Source organism: Squalius cephalus, assembly GCF_949319135.1.
Source record: "Squalius cephalus genome assembly, chromosome: 22".
Taxonomy (NCBI): domain Eukaryota; kingdom Metazoa; phylum Chordata; class Actinopteri; order Cypriniformes; family Leuciscidae; genus Squalius; species Squalius cephalus.
In genome coordinates, this window is record NC_137143.1 from 19,207,875 (window position 1) to 19,232,274 (window position 24,400).

At 35.7% G+C, this 24,400-nt stretch overlaps 2 protein-coding genes across 3 annotated transcripts in view; one reads left to right on the forward strand and one right to left on the reverse strand.

The window, feature by feature from the left end:
• Positions 1 to 695: 695 nt before the first annotated feature.
• Positions 696 to 21,148, reverse strand: nampt2 (nicotinamide phosphoribosyltransferase 2). The gene is made up of 11 exons (XM_079857599.1): positions 20,884 to 21,148; positions 17,703 to 17,838; positions 16,195 to 16,298; positions 15,916 to 16,044; positions 13,406 to 13,564; positions 8,558 to 8,688; positions 5,516 to 5,741; positions 5,060 to 5,179; positions 3,433 to 3,573; positions 3,206 to 3,331; positions 696 to 1,695 (listed from the first exon to the last, which is right to left on the reverse strand). The coding sequence occupies exons 1-11, from the start codon at positions 20,932 to 20,934 to the stop codon at positions 1,522 to 1,524; spliced, it is 1,497 nt and encodes a 498-aa protein (XP_079713725.1). The 5' UTR covers positions 20,935 to 21,148; the 3' UTR covers positions 696 to 1,521.
• A 298-nt stretch (positions 21,149 to 21,446) lies between these two features.
• The window catches only part of cadpsa (Ca2+-dependent activator protein for secretion a), a 128,466-nt gene continuing 125,512 nt past the window's right edge, over positions 21,447 to 24,400 (forward strand). Inside the window, exons 1-2 of one of the 2 annotated variants that reach the window (XM_079857074.1) lie at positions 21,447 to 21,465; positions 23,490 to 23,847. In XM_079857074.1, coding sequence (XP_079713200.1) covers positions 21,458 to 21,465; positions 23,490 to 23,847 — 366 coding nt within the window. In that variant the 5' untranslated portion in view covers positions 21,447 to 21,457. Of the gene's footprint in view, positions 21,466 to 23,177; positions 23,345 to 23,489; positions 23,848 to 24,400 lie in introns of those variants that run through there. The other variant, XM_079857075.1, reaches the window with a different exon arrangement.

Sequence of the window (24,400 nt, forward strand, 5' to 3'; positions counted from 1 at the left end):
TTATTGGTTAAAAAAAAGAGGTAGGGTCAACTGCTTTCCATGATCGAACACCAAGATGATGACAATAACCAGAGTACACACCGTTATTTAACCCACTGCACATCTCATTCAGCATCAGCATATAGATGTCGAAAGAGACGAAAGCTTAACAGCAAAAAACATAAGGCAACAGCAAAAAAAATAAAAAAAATAATTCACTGAATTCATTCTTATGTGAGTCACATGAGTGCATAGGGAAGGGTGAATGTGATGGACAATATTAAAGGGATAGTTCCACCCAAAAATTCTGTCATCATTTACTCACTCAAGTTGTATGAATTTCTTTATTCTGCTGAACACAAAAGAAGATATTTTGAAGAATGTGGGTAACCGAATGGTTGATGGTCCCCATTGACTTCCATTGTATGGAAAAAAAGTCACTGGGGTACATCACCGACACTCTTTAAAATATCTTCTTTCGTGTTCAGCAGAAGACAGAAATTCATCCAGGTTTGGAACAAACATGAGAGTGAGTAAACAGAATTGACATTTTTGGGTGAACTATCACTTTAAAGTGTGAAAAATGATGGGAGGAAAAGACAAAGCAAGAATGAGTGACTGGCATTGAGGTCCGAGTGGTTTTTAAGGCACCATCAGCAGCTGTATGGAGACAGAACACATTGAAGTGTTCGTATGATGTATTCCGTGCATCTCAGATGGAAGTCTAAAACCAACTCCACATAAATCACATTAAAAGTATTATCAGGAAAACTTTCGATTCTTTTCTATGCAGCATTTACTCCATTAAGAGGATCAATTTACCATCCAATCAAACTACAGAGAAGACACTCCTCCATTTCTACAAACAAAAACTATTATTCTGAAATGTCAGGAAGCAACTTTAAGGGAGTTATGTAACAGCAAGAAGACATAAAAAGTCTGTATCTATATGTTGAGCACAACATGGAAATAGCTTAAAAACTATTTTTGTAAAGTATAAAATGCTTCTTTGCAATCTTGGCATTATGGGTATCTTCAAAAATTATTAAAAGAAAACCCCAAATCCTTCAAAAGTTATACAGATATTGATTTTTAAATCGAATTTTTGCATTTTCAGTGCACGTCCCGTCAGAAACCAGAATCATGTGCTGGTACTGAAGCCCAGATACGATCATTAGATCATCTCAAATTAAGTTTCCTTCGTTTATCAATATACTCCCAGTGATGCTTTAACAACATTACAATCAACCGAATGCAAACCCTGCCGTCAGTATACTGCTAAAACATATTCATGCTAAAGCACCAAAGACATTTGGCATCTCTAAGTGTGGTGAAAATAAAGGAGGAACTAATAAAAAAAATGTGTCAGACAAATCCAAAACTTAAGGGTTGCCTCAAAAGTCTAAAAGTCAGATGTGATATGTAATTGTATAGTGTATTGGCACTGCAGCACTGTGTTCTGCTGTACTCATATACTGATGGAATAGGTCAGTGGTTGGTCTGTGAGCGGCAGTGTTGAGGATAGTGTGTATTCTGTGTTTATTAATGCACGCCATTCATTATGTGCTTCTGGTGGATGTCCAGAGTAGGGCCGTCCTCTTTGTTGTGCTGGGAAGGGCTCACGTCATCCTCCCAAAGCTGAGCAGCTTTACGGATCTCATCCAGAGTGTACTCCTGCAGGATGGTCCCGTTTTCAAACACAGTCACCAACATGTCCTACAAAAGAAGACCATATATTAATAAGGATCACCAAATTAGGGGAATATCACCATATATGAAATTCCCCTGCATTAACTTCCTTATAAATGTTTGCATTTATGATTTCACATACACAACCATTCAAAAGTTGTGGGTCAGTATCATATACATGTATTAGGTAAAAAAAAAAAAAATATTTCAAATGTATTCTGTTCATTTGAAATTTCTAATTTAAATAAATCCTAAACTAAAATTATGGTTTCCACAAAAATATTAATCAGCACAACTGTTTTGATAATGTTAAATGTTTCTTGAGCAGCAAATCAGCATTTTAGGATGATTTCTGAAGGATCATGTGACACTGAAGACTGGAGTAATAATGCTGAAAATTCAGGAATAAATCAAATTAAAAATATATTTAAATGGACAACAATTACTTTGAATTGTAATATTACTGTATTTTTGATCAAATAAATTCAGCCTGTTCATAGAAGTAAAAGCAATTTTTAAAGTAACCATGTTTAAATCAAGTTTAGGAATGCAAAAATTTACAGAGGCCCTAAAGGGACATGGTGAAGAAAAAAAATGAGATGGGAGAAAAAATTATTTGGCAATGATTTTGCGTTCTCTGAAATGTTTTGTATTCCCCCGAGAAACTTTGCATTCGCTCGCATTGCCAGATCATTTTTCCTCCCATCTTATATTTTTTTCTTCACCATGTCCCTTTAGGGGCTCCGTAAAAAATGGCACAGTATGTTCATATGAAAAAATATTTTTCTGATACATCAGGTAATTACTGGGTTAAGAGCCAGATGTTGCAAAGAACAGGTACACTGAAAACAACAGTAACATTTAAATGAACTAGTTTTATTCAAGTCTAAATACTATTTAATATCACTGCATCAACTTAAATGCATTAGTTTATACCAACAAAAGTATTTTATTTGGGTTAAATCCAAGCGGAAACCTTCCGGTCTCTCTCTTGAACACAGAAGTGACTTAAACAGCAATTCATCGACTGGCCGCTAAAGTCAGGCTCCAAAAGGGAGTCAATTCCATAATATGCCCAACTTTACAGCATTTTTTTTTTACAGCCTGGTACAAAAAGTGGTTTTGGTCTATATAGCTAATTTTGCCCTTCGTGACAACTGTGAGGGCGGTGATTTTTTTATATAACTCATCCATTTAAATAATATTAAGCCATAAAGTTCTGCATAATTAAGGCGTGGCCAATTAAGTGACAGGTGAATTGAAATCTTTAGCCATTTCTCTGCTGTCTGTTAGCGGTCACGCCACTTCAGCTAATCCCGCCTCTTTGCCCATTTTCGGTTGTCTGGGAGTGACGCACGGTGACGCGTTACCAAGATGGCGACGGCCGGCTCCGCCCATTTTGGGCTTCAAAAATGCTCTGCAGAAACCTACCGGTGACGTCACGTACACTACGTCCATATTTTATTACAGTCTTTTGTAGAAATAGCTCTTTTAGGTAACAATTGGACGTTTTTACAGTGTATATAGCTGATCTAACCTCCTCTGGTTTGCCCGCTCCTCTTTCCACTGTCTCAATGAAGCCATCTGAGTTTCTCCTCAGACAGAGACGTCCACGCTTGGATCCTTTAGATGGGTCCGTCACTGGCTGCTTATAGACGTCCATCTACGCGAACACAAATTACATGATATTAAAATAAAAAAATAACAATAAAACTCAAATTTATTTTAAGACAGGATGTTTTGAAAGTAAAAAAACCAACTCACGCCTTTGCCATTGGCCTCCACATAGCTGCACTTGAAAGCGCAGTTAAGTGTGTCTCTGTTGATTTTCTGCACTAGAGCGCTTCCGCAACCGAAAAACACATTTTCAGCACTCCAGCCCTCATCGCTCAGTTTCTCCAGAATCTGCACTAGCCAAAATAAACAGTAATTCTGATCAGAGAATGATCACTGATTTACCACTGTGTAATCAGTAATAATGTTTATAATCTAACAGTCATAAATGGTTAATAAACATTCAGGGCCAGTATCACTTTTTCCCCTGGACACACTATTCCACACACTTAAAGGTAGGGTAGGCAATTTGTTTTATACACATTTTTTGTTATACTGGTTCAAACTCTCTTACCATCCTGATAGCAATCAGTAATAGAAGTGATCTAAATATTAAAACATGTACATATATCATCAGTGGAAGTCTCAAGAAAAAAAACATTATTTTGCAACAAAATAATAGTTCTAACGAAAGCCACAGCTAAACTGCAACACAGCGGTGTTTCATAAACAAATCTGCAACTTTCAACGAATCGTTAAAGAGTCAATGATTCAATGACCCATTTATAAATACAGCCACTTGCTTTGATACTGAATGAATGAATGAATGACTCGATGACTCACTCATTAAGACAGTGACTTACCGCCACCTACTGGCAGTTTTAGTTTAATATTTAAAAGCATCACTTTTGTTTTTAATGATAGTTTTTACCATTTACTTTTATTAAGGTATTTATAAAGGTAAAAAAAAAAAAAAATCACTGTATTATCAATTTAAGGTGGCAAATATTGTCCCTTAATGGAAAAGGTGTGACTGCAGTCTAAGTGGAAGGATGTTAAAAGCCTCAGGGGATACGCCACTCTAAAAAGTTTGGGAACCAATGCGTTAGAGCTTGCTAGTCGTATGAGCGCATCTAGAATGAGGTCGAAAATTGCATTTTTGCACAATGGTAGAAATATTCTCTTTGAGAAGGATCAAAAGAGCATCTTGTGCTTCAATGAAAGTAAGAACATCTGACCATCTGTATGAAGGAGCTCGCTCACATGATCAATTTAACAAATTTGATTATTTCATTAGGGACTAAGAAATAGTCCAGAATCTTAAATATTTCGTGTTTATTTTATATAATAAGGCTTTTCTGATAAATAATCAAAATCATAAAACTTTGTTTACTTCCAGTTTTAAACGACTTAAGGTTTCAAATTCTAGATTTCAGACTTTTGGACATCAATGTAAATCACACCGTACCAAATATTGTGGTACATAAACTACCATTCAAAAGTTTGGGGTTGGTGTTTTTGAAAGAATCTCTTATGCTCACCAAGACTACATTCATTTAATAAAAAATATATATAAAAATGTATTTAATTTTGTAATTTATTCACACTATCTTTCAGAAATCATTCTAATATGCTGATTCGGTTCAATGTTGATCTTCCATAAATAGAAAGTTTAAAAGAATAGCATTTGTAACATTTATAAAATGTCTTTACTGTCACTTTTGAGCAATTTAATGCATCCTCGCTGAATAAAAGCATTTAAAACAAATCTTACTGACTCCAAACTTTTGAATGCAAGTGCATGGCAATTTCTCTCTTGGTCTGAGGTTTAGTTTACCTCATTAATCGAGTTCAGATCAATTCCGTCCCCCTGGATAATGCGCAAGTATGATGGGAGCACCTTGTAACCCACTGAGTTCAGAGAACATCCAAAACACTCCTCCAAAATCTTTATCACCTAAAGTGAGACAGAAGAGAAAAATTAGAACGGAAGAAAGTAAGAATTCCAGGATGCAGCTCGAGCAACACACTAATCTGAAAATAATGCTATGCCAAAGTACAAGCAAATAAAATCGAAATCTTAAGGCATTTCTTTCAGACAGGCGTCAAAGCAACAGCATTTAAAGCCCCATCAGTCACAATGCAGCACCGTGCTAGAAAAAGCTTCAAGCAAAGCTATTTGTCTGAGACGTTACTTCACTAAAATAAAGCTCAATCACTGAAGCAGCTGCCTTGTGGTCTGTAGCAAACACTCCTACAGTTCTAACACACTTGCTAAATGATACACACACACCTCGATGAGTGTTTCAGCGGGGTCCCCGGAGTCTGGGCGAATTATAAGGGGAGAATCCTCACTCCTCTCCATCACTCTCTCCTTCAGCTTGTCTCCCCAGATATGCTTACAAGCCTTAAAAATGTCATAACTGTCGCTAACCACAGCTACAGGCCCAGAGGGAAACTGGTCCAGCAGACACTCATATGCGTCCTTCTCTCGGCTCCTGCCCCAGGAGATGATGGTACTACAGAGACAGGAAAAACAAAGTGAGACAAACCGTCGTCAAATGATTTGAAACGCTTATAAACGAAGTGCTTTATTTAGTTTGAAGGTAAGCAAAAGGGTACGACTAAAATAAACGGGTTTTACTTTTACCAGACGAGAATTAGATAGAATCATTTGCAGCTTATGAGTCATTCGTGTCTAATGATCCTTAGCCACAGAGCTATAAAAATCCCTGAGTGATTCACGGAATCTTCCGGTTGACTGATAAACGGAATGTTGTGATGGTTGCAAAACTTAAATGTGAACTTGGAATGACGTCACAGAAGAAGCCGTCCGATTTGAAATTAAGAGTGAGAGCTCTACTGAGAAATGCAATCAACATCAGAGACAAAAGGCTCTACAGCTGTGAGATGGATGAATGCGTAGCTACTAATAGAACAAATTAGAATCAACGGAACAAATGCAAATTAACACGCAGGTGTTGAACGTCAGAGTTGAATTTCAAGATATTGGCTGTTTACAACCGAAGGCAGCTGTCTAACTGTCTAACTCGCTGCCAAGTCAGTCTTAAAGGGATAGATCAGGCAAAAATGAAAATTCATTTTCTTTCTTCTGTGGAACACAATTCTAAAAACTGGTCAAATGTGTAATCACAATGAATATGGATTCAAAGAGTATCATGAAAGTGGTCCATACAGCTTGTTAGCTATATTTGAAGACAAGTGATCAACAGACCAAAACTTAAGTTGCTATTGACTGAAAATCTTGACATCTGCCCTTTCAAAACATTGATCAGCGAACATAAACAGAAGCTCAACCGAACCTGTTTGACGAACGAGAACAAACCTCAAACGTGCTGCGTAACACCCGAGAATGAACCTCATTGGTTCTTACACGTCAACCGAACATGCTTGAGCTTCTGTTTACCATAACCGATGTGTGAGTTGGTGAATGTTTATATGTGAATAAAAGCCTGTTCATCATATAAAGTGATCGTGTCTCTTCAGAAAATTGGGACTAAACCGCTCAATTCATATGGATTAGTTTTACGAAGCGTCAAAGTGGTACTCGCGTAGCGTCAACAGAGAGTACAGAAAGCTCTCAGATTTTATTAAAAACATCTACATTTGTGTTCTGAAGATGAACGAAATTCTTACGGGTTTGGAACGACATCAGGGTGAGTAATTGATGACAATTTGAATTTTGGGGTGAACTATCCCTTTAAATATTTACCATCTTATATTCTGCGTAACTGGAAAGTTTTTGTCAGCGTTTATTAAAAGAAACATCAATCTACAAAGGGGGAAGGTTAGATAATGTTAGACAAACCCAGTTTTCCTTACAAAGCAAAGAAAGAAAAGCAACCAGTACAATCTTAAAGGTCCCGTTCTTTGTGATCCCATGTTTCAAACTTTAGTTAGTGTGTAATGTTGTTGTTAGAGTATAAATAATATCTGTAAAATTATAAAGCTCAAAGTTCAATGCCAAGCGAGATATTTTATTTAACAGAAGTTGACTACATCGAACGGCCCGTTTGGACTACATCCCTCTACTTCCTTCTTTAATGACGTCACTAGAACCGTTTTTTGACTAACCTCTGCCCACAGGAATGCTCCTTCAACTCTACCGATTATGTACTTGCGCACTTCTAATAACTTACTGTGTTTACTCAGCTCTTACGGTGATTTTCTGAAGTAAAACTGACGCTTCATCTTTTGTGTGATGTACAATAAACTTTATTAAACTCATCAGTATATGTTTGATCATCATTCAGACAGCAGACTTGTAGGCTATTAATAAATAATGGATACATACAAGCAGATGACAAATACGTTATAATAACCATAATTAAACTACTAAACTATACCTGTTTCATCTCTATACAGCACTCTGACTCTGTAGGCATTATTGTCCAACTCGAAATGAACACCGTTACTGAGAGTTTCTGATATTATCATCATTCCGTGAGATGGAATTGTCCTGACAGACTGAACGCGAGCTCATGAAGCTCCGCCCCCTGTGTCGTCCAGCAGCAGCTTATTTGCATTTAAAGGGCACACACTAAAACAGCTCGTTTTTCTGAGCCCCAAAAAATGACAATTTAAACATGCTGTAAAAAATGATCTGTTGGGTATTTTGAGCTGAAACTCCACATACACACTCTGGGGACATCAGAGACTTATTTTACATCTTGTGAAAAGGGGCATAATACGGGACCTTTAAAAATTGTTTTCCTTGTGTTTATCAGGGACGAAAGAAAGTAATACGAGTTTGGACTAATATAAGGGTAAGTAAATGTTTTTAATAAATTGTAAATTATTATATAAAGATAATTTTTCTTTAAATTAATTAAATTAATTAAATTATTAAATTTAAAATTAAATTTAAAAAGCCAATTAAAATGAATTGGCTTTAGACAGGCTACATTAATTAACAAGGCATCATTAAATTATATAACAATCTTGAACCAGTGTTATTTTAGTATTATTAATACTATTATAGTATTTATTAAAATTTTGAATTAGCTTTCATATTTTTAATATTTTCAGATTTCATCTTAACTTTTGCTCTGTGCTTTTGTCATATTTATTGGTTTATTTTATTACAGCTTTATTTTTTATTTCAGTTTTAGTTCTAGTAATTTTAATTGTATTATTTATATATTATTTTATTTAAGCTTTATAATGACTTCAATGCTTATGTCTTAGTAGAAATTGAATCGTGTTATAAAGTTTACTTCTTTCAGCTTCTCAGGTTTTAGGCAGGATGTTACACAAACAAATTCGGAGATGCCTTGACAAAATAACTGTCCAGTAAGTTCATAATGTGCATTACCTGTGCTCCGCAGCAGGGATGGAGAATCCGGCCATAGGACACGCATAGTATCGTTGTGTCATCAGCAGACCCGCAACTGTGTCTGTGCTGCAGAAATTCACCAGATGAGCAGCTCCCCCAAGTGCTGCCGACTAGATCGGTAAAGAACACAACAGAAAGAAGTCATTGAACCTGTTTAATGCCAAACTCATAGCCCCCGAAATCACTGTCTCCAGTGAAATCCAAAATATCAATGTTGTGACAACATTAGCCAATTCACATTATTTTGATCCTGTTTGTGTAACGGAATTATAGACAGTGGCTTTTAAGAAGCAAATAATAAAGAGAGACGTTGACCTTTGAAGTCAATTGTGTGAAGACATTTTCTATATTCCCCTGATTTAACACTCGGGTTACTGACTGTGTCTCACTTCATTCATCGTGATAGTCAAGGGAAGGTTGTTGCTCTGAAAAGTGAACGCATTTGACTCCAAGCAAAATGTTTTTAGCCTCCTGAGGTGAGCTTCAATATTTCTTGCTCTAGAAACACGGTGTATTTATATGGGAATTTGAGGAGACTATTTCTTTTTTTTTTCATTTAAGAACTAATGAGATCTGGACTTGATATAAACCCAGGGAAATTAGATCCATACCAAAGCGTTAGTCTGCAGCTTTGATTGTAGCAAGGATTTAGAGACCGCGTCATGTATTTCTCAATGCATTTTAATGTATTTTTGAGAGCCCCATGCAATATGATAGATCAATGACGAATCACAGCATATGCCAGCATTATTTTAGTATTATTTGTATAGTATTAATATTTTAATTATAATTTTTTCATATCAGTTTAAGTTTTAAAAACTTTATGTGCTTTTGTCATTTTAAATATTCTATTTAACTTAGTAATTTTAGCACTTCAACAAAAGTTTTTTTAAATTCTAGTTTTTCATGTAATATATAATAGTTTTAGTTATTAACAATAACAACACTTATACTGATACTAGTCTGCTAAACTTCCCTTTGTTTTTTTCCCCAATAAGAACGAAAGTCATTCGGGTTTAGAAGGATTTGAGGGTGAGTAGATGAGGACAGATCTTTCACTGTGGGTGAACTACTACTTTAAAAGCATTAAAATCTATCACTGCTTGTCCCCTGATCAGAAAAGAGTGATGGAGAGTGAGCAGGAACACTGAGTATCAGAGGCATTAAACTCTGTTTGGCATCATTAATCTCCTCTTGAAGCCATCATTAATCCAGTCAGCCACAACCTAGAAAATACACTATCAATACCCCACTGTCCCTAATGAAGACTTGATAGTTTTACACAGCATGCTTTAGTCTGTTTTCAGCAGCTGAGGGAGAAACGCTTCAGGCTTTCTTAGATTCCACACTGATGTTTTCCCTTCATCCTGTTCCTTAAATCTTTCTTGATATCGTTTTTACACTTACTTTCCCTACAAAGCCTTGCAATGCACGAGCGTGACATGGAAACGTCATATTTCATGTAATCGCCAGTGATCAAATAGGCTTAAACACACAATAGCAATATTACACTGACAGTTAAATGAGAAATATTCCATAAACCCAGATATAAATAACACCATTGACCAGATGTCCGTTTTTTCATTGGACAGTCGTTACCCAACACATGAAATTCACTACTGATCATAGTGTGGCTCAACATAAATGACAAGGTTTGGTAGGGAGAGTGAAATATAACAAAACAGAAACAAATTAAACCATCAAAAATAAATTAAAATGAAAAAAAAAAGAAGAAGCTTTTTGGTGCAGTTGTATTATATTTGCTATGGGATTACAAAGGTTGCAAGTTAAAATCTCTGTGAAACCTTTTTTTAGCAAAGTTAAACAGTTAAATTAATTCATAAAATGAAATTATTATTTCCTTTTTTAATCAAATCAAATAAAACTTTTTCAGTACAGTGGTATTATATTTGCTACAGGGTTACAAATGTTAGAAGTTCAAATCTCTGACTGAGAAACCTTGTTTTTTTTTTTAACAAAGTTAAATAATTTAATTAAACCATAATATATATATATATATATATATATATATATATATATATATATTTTTTTTTTTTTTTAAATCAAATCAAATCAAATGTTTTCAATACAGTATTATATTTGCTGGGGCAACAAAGGCTGCAATTTCAAATCTCTGAGAAACCTTGATTATTTTTTTTAAAAGTTAAAAAAAAAAAAAATTTAAATCATAAAATGAAGTAATAAATCACATAATTTTTTTTTATCAAAATCTTTTCAGTACAGTGGTATTAAATTTGCTATGGGGTTAAAAAAGGTTGCAAGTTCATGTATAGTTATGCCCCATCACTTTATTTGTGCCTTGAATAAAGAATTGGTTTAAGTTCATTAATAAAATAAAATGTAAAAATCCAGCCTGTGATATGACCTAAACATTTAATCATATTTTCAATTTGAATGGAAAATGCACCTTTTCTAATCGGTCGCCGTCTCCAGTTTTAGATGATGGCATACTGGTCTGGAAAGGGCACCACAGATGGGGTTATGTCACACCTCATTAGAAACTAGTGGTCTCACCTTCATACACAGTCACACACAAAGGTCCCCTACACTCAGCACGCCCAGCCAGTCATCAACTCACTGCTTATCACTAGTCACCCAACACCTGAACCTGCCACTGTGTGATATAGATGAAACCTGGCAGAGTTGACCTTTACACAACAGACGGTCCGATTCAAGAGCCAAACAGTCATCTTTACTCACACAACTCTTCAAACAGCACCACCCGACGACCCGAAACCCATCAGCGTGACAACCTCACTCAAACACAGCCAGCAATCAGGGCTCCTAGCTTTTGAAATCCACAGAAAAGGAGAGCGGTCTGCGTCGTGTGCGTATCGAAAGGTCAGGTCTGATCTCTTTTTGATTAAATGGAATGGTCTTGTCTCAGAATGAATTGATTTTCTGCTTTCACCGAGTAATGTCTGATTTCATTTGCCCCAGAAGACCGGGCTTCCTTAAAAAGCACAGAAGAGAGAAAGACCCCATTCGACTTGAGCTTTGATTTCAGGGCTAAAAAAAGAATAAAGGCAGATATTTTAACACTGGAGGCACTTCCTGTTTGACTTTAAAGATGTTTCAGTGCTTTTGAGGGGTCTTCTTTAGAGTGTGCTGTGAATGCCTACAGAATTAAGACCTTGAGGGCAAAATAATGTCATGTGATCGGTATTAGTCCTTTTTTTAGTTTTCTATATAGTCACTCATAGACATAAATACATAAAATATTGTGTTTTTGGAAGTATCAATCACACAACACAACAAAAACAGACTACGCTACATTTCCCAAAAGCATTGTGAGCTAAGTTGATGGTAAAACCATTGGTGGCAATTGTTCTACACTCTACTTAGGCTTACGATGCTTTAGGGAAACGCAGCCCTGGTTGATTATGAAAACACAAAGATTTGCACATCCATAATTACTATCATGGCATCATGCTAAAATGAAACATAGGGCAATGTTTTCAATATCTCACACAACACTTATAATGCTTATATTCACTGTGCTGATCCAGTGTCATTTCAGAATTATTTATATACCATTATATTATTTATTTTATTCATTTCAGTTTCCGGCTTTCCGCCACAGAATACAACATTTTAAAATATAATTGTGACTTTTTATCTCACAATTGCGAGTTTACATCTCACAATTCTGACTTTATAACGCACAATTGCGACTTTATATCATGTAATTCTGACTTTATAACGCACAATTGCGACTTTATATCATGTAATTCTGACTTTATAACACACAATTGCGACTTTATATCATGTAATTTTGACTTTATAACGCACAATTGCGACTTTATATCATGTAATTCTGACTTTATAACACACAATTGCGACTTTATATCATGTAATTCTGACTTTATAACACACAATTGCGACTTTATATCATGTAATTCTGACTTTATAACACACAATTGCGACTTTATATCATGTAATTCTGACTTTATAATACGCAGTTGTGACTTTATATCATGTAATTCTGACTTTATAACACACACTTGCGACTTTATATCATGTAATTCTGACTTTAGAACACACAATTGCGACTTTATATCATGTAATTCTGACTTTGTAACACACAATTGCGACTTTATATCAAGCAATTCTGACTTTAAAACACAATTACGACTTTATATCATGTAATTCTGACTTTATAACACACAATTGCGACTTTATATCACGCAATTCTGTCTTTAAAACACAATTACAACTTTATATCATGCAATTCTCACTTTATAACTCGCAATTGCGACTTTATATCACGCAATTCTGAGATGTAAACTCGCAATTGTGAGAGAAAAATGTCAGAAGTGTGAGATAAGTCGCAATTACCTTTTTTTTATTCTGTGGCGGAAACAAGCTTTCATAATTTTGCTATGCGCTTTTGTCTTTTTTTATTTTTATTTCTACAAAGCTAATACAATTTTTTTTTCAGTTTTAGTTTTAGTAATTTTAGTACTTCAAGTTGCTAAGGCTACATTTAAAAATGTCTTTCTTTTTTTTCTAAACTTTTTTTTTTAGAAGTATTTTTCATTGTTAGTTTCTCATTAACGCTCTGGGGTTGGCGGAGGCCCAATCACTTGCATTTTTTCCTGATAACGGCGAAAAGAACTTAAAATACTAACTTTTTTAACTAACTTAAAACACTGTAAAGGGTCTATTTTTATTGTAAAGCGTTTCCAAGTTTTTCATCCAATATTCACGTTTTATTTTATTTCAGCTAACTAAAAATTATTTTAAATTGTTTTAGCTTTAGTTAAATGTCCTGAACAGGAAGTGGAATTATTGACCCAGTCGTACCTCTTGTGAAGACACCCCTCTGTAGCCGAAATCATGCAGCTTGAGGTCCAGACCCTCCAGGCTCCCTGACGTGGCCTTCAGGTGCTTGGCCAGAATCTTTTTGAACTCCCTGGAGATTGTTGCCACGGTGATGGGATACCACATTTGGACCAGCATCGTCTGTAGGGACAGAGTGTACACACAATCACATGTGCGTCAGAGAAGACCAAAGATGGCTCGTAATTGCTCTCGCAATTTTTATGGCCCTGATACCATTATGACCATTTAAATCACGACTCATTGATCTGTGGCTCCTTAAGGACATGCATGTCAGGAACTGACAAAGATTATGTTTGGATCTATGTGTTTTCTCTGGTCTTGACATCAGTACATAAACTGTACTCATTGAAAAGCTGACAGAATGCCAATAGGGCTTGTTCAAGTAAAGAAAAATCGGCCTAACTGGCAAGATCCAGGTGTACCAATCAGCTTAGACTTTCATGACACCTTCAATAAAAAGTAAAACATTTTATCAGGCTCTTTTATCCAAAGCAACTTACACAGCAACCCGGGATAAAGTGCCTTGCTCAAGGACGTCTACTGTACATTACATTCACTTCACAGACAGTTTAATCTAAAGTGACTTACAAATGAGGGACATCACTGAAGGACAGCAATACTGCAAAGTCAATATTCAAGGTTATATTAAGTAAAAGCGAAGAAAGGTAAAAGAGAAATTGATAACACTTTATTTCCATAGTCCACTTTAGATATTTTACTAACTATAAGTAACTATCAATCATTAGAGTATTAGTAGACTGTCTGCTTAATATCTGCTAACTACATGTCAACATACTCTACTAACCCAAACCCTAACCCTACCAGTCTCCTAATACTGTAATGAGAGTTAGTTGACATGTAGTTGCAAATTAATGAGAATGAACTGTCTTTAAAAATTTAATTAAATGTCTTTGATTGCGATTGCAGGCTTGCAGATTGCGAATGACGCTGACGCTGGTAGGTCATGTGACAGTAGCAACATGGCGGATGTAGTACGAGATCATTTCATTCATACTACCCATATTCATACTATATAGAACATACTTTTACAACAGTCACAAATTCAAATGTAAACGTAGTACCTACTCAGACAATATGCGATTTCGGACGCACCGACAGTGTTCCTGTACCTCAAACAGTAGAGCATGGTGCTTTCAACGCCAAAGTGATGGGTTTAATTCCCAGAGAATGCTTGAACCGATAAAATATATGGATAAACCGTTTGGGTAAAAGCATATGCCAAATGCAAGAATAAATATAAATATCCAACCTTCACAGGTTTAATCCTATATTAGGGAAATTAACTGTGTGAAATAATGTTCATCATGGACTGTAGGTATGCATCTTCAGACCTGGTAGCAAACAATATGTGTCTTCATAATGATAATAGAAACAGAAGTTGCGTGAGTCTGCAGGCCCGTTCAGAACCTAATGAACTCATGCCCTCACTGACCCCACCAGCCTGTCCAAACTTCCCTCGCATGCTGGAAATCAAAGCCTGTTGTCATCCTGAACAACAGTATGGCAGAATCATCCAATATGAAGTAAAGTGCCACACCAACAGGTTGATGGACTATGCTGACAGTGAGACATTCATGGGGGATTTGTGTTGCAGTTAAGGTTGTTGTAGCAAATCAATCTTTTGCATCAAATATGGCCTCTTTGAGTCTTAAATTCAAACTTATTTTAACTTGTATAGTGCCTCAAACCTATGTAAGGATCATGTGACAAAGTTACTTCCTTGAGGGGATCCCTTACTAATACCCTTAAGAAAGTGTCCTTTGTTAAGAGACTCAGACTTAGTTTGGAACGACACTTCGAATAGCATCTTCTTCTCGCAATGTTTTGACAAGGTTGATTAAATGTTCGTTTTTTGCCCTTAGATTACATTACCAATTAAAAGGTTTTTGAGAAAGAGAAAGATGTTTTTGGAAAAAAAGTCTTAACGCTAAACAAGGCAGCATTTATTAGATCAAAAATACAATAAAATAGTATATTATTGTGAAATATTACAGTTTAAAATAACTGTTTTCTATTATAATATATATTTAGAATGTCATTTATTCCTGTGATGGTAAAGCTGAATTTTCAGTAGCTATTCCTCCAGTGTCACATGATCCTTCAATAAAAAATTTCTTACAATTATCAATGTTGAATTTCTTTTCCCTGCTTAATATTTTTATGGAAACTGTGATATTTTTTTCAGGGATTCTAAATCATTTATTTGATATATATAAAAAAAATTTTTTATATATATATATAACTGGCAAGATAATTGCGGCTATATATATATATTTTTATTTATTTATTTATTTATTTATTTATTTTTTATGTAAAAGTCTTTACTGTCACTATTGATCTATTTAATACGACCTTGCAGAATAAAAGTATTGATTTAAAAGTATAGATTTTTGATATATACATATAAAATATAAAAACGGTTTAAAAAGAAATAAAGATTAAAGTAATACCTCAATAAAATTAGTGAGCCAGAAGAAATCTGGATCCGTGTTCTCCACAGTGAAAAGAACATTCCCTCTGGGAACGATCTTTCCCTCGGGAACTGCTTTGATACGGATTGGAAGGCGGCCATCATATTTCTGACAACACAATTAGGAACAGGAAGAAGGCAGGTGGTCGTTATCTCCATGTGCATTCATCTCCGGAACAAAGTAAGCAGACTTCAAAGTCATGTAATGGTGAAATATCTAAAAAGAAACTTTGACTTTTATATGAACTTCTGATTGTACCTCTAAAACTTTTCTCCATCCCTCTTCATCGAACACTGACTGTTTAAAGTGCATCTGATAAAAGACTTTCGCCTCCTGAATCTTTTCCTCCGTGACAACTGGACCTGCAAGATATTTAGACAAATACATGAGTTCAGAGATTCTAGGATGAGCACACATGAAAAATAGAATTGTTTTGCATTTTAAGTATCAGTGTATAAAGCAAAAAAAGATAAATATAAAAACACTATAGCTATCAAGAGGCACTTTCTATGTACTGTAGTTGATTGAAAGTTTACAAGAGCCATGACTTCTTCCAAGGAGAATGCAATAAAGGGCAATACCAGAATAATTTAAAATAAATATTCATTGTACAAAGAGTGAATACAAATAGTGTGTCCCTGAAAAAAAAATTGAATTAATGGAGACAAACAAAATAAAACACTGCTGTTCACACATTCTGTCCATGGTTGTAGTTTGAAACACACACCATAAAACAAACACTTTCTGGCTTGAAATACTGAAATGGGAAGCTCAAGGGGAATTAGCCTTATGTAACTGTAACGCTTGTTTGATGACAATGTAATCTGCTTATTTTTACTTACTCTAACAGGGCTGGCCTGTTCATGGCCACTTTTATCAAAAATGAAATGGGTAAAAGAGTCAAAATGGGCAAAAAATTACACTTTGAATGTAAAAAGATTTTTTCAAATATTTCCTTTCATGCAGTGTGTAATAAAGCTGTTTGTGAATGTAAAAGGTCTGCAAAGTTTTAAGGATCAAAGTGCACGACAAAAAAGTTATTGTATCCTAAAAGAAATAATCGATACTGAACTGCCAAAACGAGTCGTCAGCAATTCCAGTTTCCATACCTATGTAACAAATGTGCATATTTCTAGCCTATGGGTTTCATTGGGTGTGTGTGTGTGCGTGCGTGTGTGGGTTTTTTTTTAAGTGATTTTTATTTTATTTTTTTAACCTCGGGTGCATGTAAACCTATTGTAGGAGACCTCCAAAACAAAAATAGGAACATTTAAAATAGTAAAATAGGGGCAATTTAAACCACATATGAATGATGACAGAATTTTCTCACCCTCATGTCATTTCAAACCTGTAAGACTTTCTTTCTTCTGTGGAACATCGGAGAAGATATTTTGAAAAAATGTCTGTGCTTTCATTGTACGGACAAAAAAAGCTTAAACATTCTTCAAAATATCTTCTTTTGTGTGCCACAAAAGAAAAACAAAAGTCAGTTTTGTAATGAAATGAGAGTGAATGCATGGTTCCATACATTTATAAACTCTTGCAGCTTGTTTTGACTGCATGACTGTCCTTTATAACTGTCCTTGAATGTGAGCCATTACTGGTTTTGGGACAAGTTTTCCATTACCCAATCAGGTGAGTGACTTTACGTGATAAAACACTTTGTTCATGCCAATAGATGAACAAACTCAAGAACAAACAGTATGTCCAAGTGAGCCAACAAAAGTGTTGTGATCACTGCAGGAGTTACGCAATGATTAAATTACCTGCTAGGTATTTCTTCAGGAGATACTGGAGGCCAAAAAACACCACCTCGCTGAACTGCGCCCCCTTTTTGTGCCGACACTCGAAATAGGAGTACACCTTACTGACATTGGGAGGGTATTGCTTGTAGTGGGTAATCTGAAAAGAAGAGAGGAACTTTGAAGATTAGAATCGTTTACACACTCACAAAATCACCAGTACTCATTAATTATTCACTACTGTTCAAAAGCTTGGGGTTGGTAAGATTGTTTTTATTGTTTTTGAAAGAAATCTCTTATGCTCATCAAGGATGCATTTATTTGATAAAAAAAAAAAAAAACAGTAAAAAAGGAATATTGTGAAATATTATTACAATTTAAAATATCTGTTTAAAATGTAATTTATTCCTGTGATGCTGAATTTTCAGCATCATTACAGTCTCCAGTGCCACAGGATCCTTCAGAAATTAATCTAATATGCTGATTTGCTGCACAAGAAACATTTATTGTTATTACCAGTGTTGAAAACAATTTAATATTTTTATAGAACTTGTGATTTATTTCAGGATTCTTTGATGAATAAAAAAAGTTCAATGTTTATTTGTCACTTTTGAGTAATCTAATGTCCATTTGCTGTATAAAAGTACAATTACTTTAAAACAAAAACCCCAAACTAGGGCTGGGCGATATATCGCATGACATTGTTAGGCGCATCTCGTCAGTAAAGCCGGTTCCTTGATTAGTAGTAAATCGCCATCACCTGCTTCCAGATGGAGCGGCATTCACTACAAAGAGCCGTAGTTAACTGACATTAATTATCGCAGGCGATACGTCCGCGATATTAATGCGATATGGCTCAGCTTGTCCGTTAACTACGGCTCTTTGTAGTATTGCCGCTCCATCTGAAAGCAGGTGATGGCGATTTACTACTAATCAAGGAACCGGCTTTACTGACGAGATGCGCCTAACAATGTCATGCGATATATCGCCCAGCCCTACCCCAAACCTTTGAATGGTAGCGTGCTTCAATATAACATTGAAAACTCTAGGCCTATTACATCTGAAATGCACACCTGCATCACTTCCACAGTCTTGTGAATCTGTTGTGTGCATGGAATCGGATGTCTCTGCATTTCATCAAAGTCTTGTTTACTGTACACTGATACTGTCACGCTACAGCTGGGATGGGTTGAAACAGTGTCTTGATTTATAGCAAAAACCTGCCATTATATCCTGGACGCAAAATTAAAACTTAAAAAGCTGCTGGCCTTCAGTGCCCTGCGGCATTTTATGCATAAAACACGTGGCTAGTACTTTCTTGATCCCCATAATGGAATACTGAATTGTACAATACTCTTGTTGAATGTGGATGTGAAACATTTTATGAGTGCTGGGTGTTCCACTTCTAAATACATCTGTTGAGCTTCCAATGAAATTCTGAGTGGACCTGAACATCAGCCCAAACCTGACTAATCACGTTCAGCTGAATGGATTGTGTCACTTGAGGAATGTTGAGAGCGTGACATGAAAATGGGTGGGTATCAAACTCATTCAACAATTAATTATGCTACTGTAAAATCAAAAAAATATATACATTTTATTATCATTGGGTGAGATTTAAACATGGATCCAGATGGGATTTGCGGCTGGCTATCAAGTGAAAGGTTAAAGAGTAAATACTAATGTGAACGAAGCACAAAGAAGATTACACAACCTTAGCCATTCAGCATTGGTGATGCTGGAGAATTACAGATATGGAATTTCTAAATCTAAAACTGCTGTAAAGACCTTTAAAACCTGGCTAAGGACACCTCCCAAGATGGAGTCTTGTGATTAATAATCACTTCCCAAGATGCTTTCAGCATTATGTAATACATACAGCATGTATATATTTCCTTTTTTCTATACAGTACTTTTACTTTTCATAACTTTAAATATAATCAGTAAAACTTTACAATAAGGTCTTATTTGTTAACATTAGTTAGGCTAATGCATTAACTAAAATGAACTAATAATTAGCAATATATTCGTACAGCATTTATTAACCTTTGACAATATTAGTTAATAAAAATGTTCATGTTAGTTCATAGTGCATTAACTCTAACATACATCATACATGATCTTAAAAATTTATTAGTAAATATTGAGATTAACATAATAAATGCTGTGGAAGTATTTTTCCTTGTTAGTTCATGTTAACCAATGAAATCTTGTTGCAAAGTGTTACCATATAGCCTAATCTTAAAAAAAAAAAAAAAAAAAAAAAAAAAAAAAAATTAAACAACTAAACCTCATAGTCTAATCCAACCACACAGTAATGTGCATTAACCCATTTAATCCCACATGAAATGCATACAAATTTCCTTTCGAGTTTGAAGGACCTACTGAACATTGTTGATGAATTATAGTCAACTATACTATATATCTATTATACTATTAGATACTATTATATCAACTATAAATTAAAGTGCTGAGTGTATTGTTTTTGTCAACTTTTTGCATGGCTGTGTCGTAAATAGCCACATGACCATGTTTAATTTCACTTTGTCCCTTGTTGTAAGTCTGCGTGAAATGTCCAGATAAGGAATCATGTGAGACATGTCATAAGATAATACAAAATATACAACTAACGTTTACCATATTTGATATCAACTAGCATGATTTGACATGCTACTTTTACTATAACAAACATTTTGATTACCTTTGGGTAAACGAACAGTATTATACCACATAATAAGACACTTCATAGCGTGATTACATTTTTAACTGTGTAAATTGTTAACTTTACACGTCATGTTACATTTTTAATTGTGTTTTAAAAAATTGAGTTTCGATTCTTCGACTGCTGCGTGACGTCACCCGCTGTGGCCTTTGGCTAAGCTGAAGCCGCACGAGGTCATTGCGCATAAGCCCCGCCCCCTGCGCTCAGCGTTCAATGAGTGGGGCATTTAAAACGAACCTGAGCTAACACCAACACCCTTCAACAAAACAAGAAGAAATATCCCGATTTTTACACATCTGTGGGTTAATCTGAACCATGTTTTCATTTAGACTTCATAGATTCACAAGGTCAAAGTTGGTTGTTTTACCCGCACATATATGTGACGGCTACAGCAGCACAAAGATCCACTGTCAGAATGGGCTAAGTACTGTCACGCGCCTTTGTGTTTCTGTTGTCGAACGACGGAAGCCAGGTGATTCTTACCTTATAAGAGTCCGTCGCAAGTAGAAAATTGAAATCCTGAGCTGCCATCATCGAGGACAAAGTAAAAGCGAAACGATGTCGCTTCGCTCCGGTATGTATGTAGTGCGAGTCGTGTGACACTGGTCTCAATAACCTTCTTTTCAATGCCTTTCGGGTTGGCCAAGAGAAAATGTAGTGAAATACGATCACCTCGGTATCTTGTATAAGTGAGGGCTCGCACGTATAGGTCGCATAGTCCAGTATCAAACACAACGGGGTGGAAAAGGGGCGGAGTCAGAATAGACGTATGAAAGCTACGCTGGCTCGCGCTCGGTGATGTAACAGTGGGCGGGGTCATAACATCAGAAAGCGGAAAACGCCCCTGCTCTCTGAAACTTGAAAAGCTTTTGTTGCCTGTTGCGTTCAAAGGTTTCAAAGTTTCGCTTTCTTGGAAAGGGTAATTACTGAACGTAGCACTTTCAGTTTTGCTATCGCTGCTTATAAAACAAATCAAAACCTAAACTTAAACCAACATGCATGTTTTATCTTGGTCTTCCTTTAGAGAGGTGTTTGGCACTTTGTAATTGGGCACATCATGGGCAGGTATCAAACTCTCATAAAACTGAATTAAGCTATTATAAAATAATAATTAAAATGACATTTTATGTTTACATAATATTGTTAGGCGAGATTTCAACATGGATCCAGGTGGGATTTGCTTATGTGAAAGGTCAAAGACTAATGTGACCAACAGGGTCAGCTTTTATGTAATGATCAAACGACTTTTCTTTTTCTTTTTTTAAATGTAATCAACATGAATTGTTGGCAGTATTGAACTGGCTAATCTGCATCTGGAAAACTGCCATATCTAATCTCTTTTCATATCACAAAAGCTTTTAAAAACAAGCCCACCTTTATTGGAAACAGTTTTAAAGACAATAGTGATTAACATTCAGAAAGATGCAATTAAGCTGAGAGACAGTCATAGAATTTGTTGACATTCAGTACAGAACCCTAGATCAAATAAAATATTATAAATATTTTAATCATCTAAAGTTCAGGAATGACGTCAATTTTTTAGGCCAACCCAATGCTCGGAAATGGGTTTTATTTGTGAGTAATATAGTTAACATTAGCAAAATACATTAGTCATATCTCCAACAAACCTTTTAAGCTGCTGTGATTAAAAAAAAAACTATGGTGCACATAAGTTGCCACTAGGGCTACAATGGTTGAATAAATAATCAAGTAAACACATCGTTGTGGTAGTTGTAGTCTTGACTTAGCAGCTAGCTTTAAAATACACTGTTGAGTTATGTAGCTATGTAACTTGTTAACCTCTAACTTTAATTTACGCTATTCTTAAATCAAAAAATGCTATTCTAAAAACACTGACATTTTAATTTTAATTTTGGACTTGAAAAATCTGAAGTAAAATCAAAGTTATGACCTGCAGTAATAAGTTCATATCATTTTCACTATAGTTTTAATTTAATAAGCCCACACATATGGCCATGAGAATGCTATGTATTTTGTAAAATGTTTTCAACTGCTTTTTAGCACCAGATTTACCGGATTGAGTCATCTTTTACTTAGACAACTGAACAGATGTTTAGAAGTTTAGGTTATTTTAAATGGCAAGTAGGCCTATTGAAAATCAAAATCTGTAAAAACTTTACTTTTATTTTTACAACACAAAGTTCCACACATTTGCTGTCTTGAAGAACATGGGCCAAATACCAGAAACATGTCATGTTAAGTAGTGTTCAAGTTCAATAGACTACTGGGACAGGCAGTGACTCCCAAAACATAATAACATAAAAGACAATCCAGAAATTACTGTTTAATTTAAAGTTAAACGGATGGACACAAAGATGTTACTATTAGCCCAATGACATTTTACGTCGTTACAGCTTGTTTTCATTACCAAAAATGTTGAATAATTTAACCATTGTTTTCAAAACTAGTAAAACACACACACACACACACACACACACACATCGCAGCTGGATTAAGTAAAACCAAAAATAAGTCGTGGATTAAGTCCTAATCTTATGCACTCTAATAGTAGAAAAACAAACAGAAAGTTGATTTTGTCTAATTTTAGTAACTGCTAACGGTCAATTACATGCGGTGTATTTCGTTGCGCGAGAGAAACAGCGATAGCGGCTGTCGCGGAAATCACGTCAATGACCCCCTCCCCCTCCCGCTTCAGTTCAGAACCACGGTCAGCTCTCAGCGCGCGCCGCTCTCATTGTCAGTATATTGTCAGTAGGCTACCGTTCGCTACTAAATTGAAAGACTGCCGGAGGAAAGCAGAAAAACAGCAGCCGCGAATCGTTTTACGACCCTCCCCGTGTTATCTTCCATTAAACCCGTTATGGTAAACGGAGAGTTAAACGAAGAAAACACGTAAGCAGCAACAATTTAATTCGGTGGAAGACTACTGGCTGTTGGAGCAGCTTTTTCACTCGCGCTGAGGGTAAGTGACACTTTTCCCGTCGCGTTTGGATTGTAGACTGTGGAAAATGAAGCGTCTTCCGTACTTTTTCGTCCTCTGAAGCGAGTTACGGAGGGGTTTTGTTACTAAAAAAAGACGCCGCTTGGTATCTCTCTTTTGATTTCAGGGAAGCAAGAACTTACGTTGAAATGTTGGACCCATCATCCAGCGAGGAGGAGGCGGAGGAGGTCGTGGAAGAAGAGTGCAAAGTGGTGGCGGCGCCCAAGGCTGGTGGTCCTCGGGTGTCTCCAAGCAGGACCAGCGAAAGCTCCGGTGGGTTGCAGCCAAGCCGAAGCACCAATGCCCGTCCAACGAGCCCGAGCCCCTCAGTTGCGATCGATAAGGAAAAGGATGATTTGGAAAAGATGCAAAGGGAGGAAGAGGAGAGAAAGAAGAGGCTCCAGCTTTACGTCTTTGTGATGCGCTGTATTGCCTATCCGTTTAACGCGAAGCAGCCGACCGACATGGCGAGACGACAGCAAAAGGTAAGAGGGCAAAGGCGCATGCAACAGATTGCTGTTGAAATGAAGAATTGGTGAGCAGCACTGTTCTGGCTGTAGTACAAAACAATATATAGCCTATAAAAGAGATGATTGATTCAGCCCGATGTTAAATCAACATAAAAATGCATTAGGATATTAATGTATTCCTGTTTTCCAACGCATTATTCTTTTTTTTTTTTCCTTCTGTTGTCTAACTAAAAAATATCATGTAAAAGATATCAGCATTTACCTCAATGTCAGGAGCTTTATCGGATTTTCTCTGATACTTATACCAAAAATTGCACAAAAAAATTAAAGTGAAGTCTAGGGACCCCCAGGGGGCCACAAGAGAGTGCTATGTGGTGTGTGGGAATGTTTAAAACAAAAAAATATAAAATGTAAAAAAAAAAAAAAAAAAAGACTAAAGTAAATAAGCTAGTAATAATGTAACTTAAATAATATTTTGACATTATTATTATTATTATTAAGATTTTTTTTTCACAGTATAAATTGGGTCTTTATTCAAGAAGCTATATAGATGGCTTATCAATTTTAG

Bases quoted from the DNA above. Each gene is read 5' to 3' on its own strand.
- nampt2 (XM_079857599.1), bottom strand. From the start codon at position 20,934: ATGATGGCAGCTCAGGATTTCAATTTTCTACTTGCGACGGACTCTTAT. The intron at 16,299-17,702 runs GTAATTTAATCA...AATATCTTGCAG, and splicing joins CCTGAAGAAATACCTAGCAG to GTCCAGTTGTCACGGAGGAA. The intron at 8,689-13,405 runs GTACGACTGGGT...TTACCGATCTAG, and splicing joins GAGGGGTGTCTTCACAAGAG to TCGGCAGCACTTGGGGGAGC.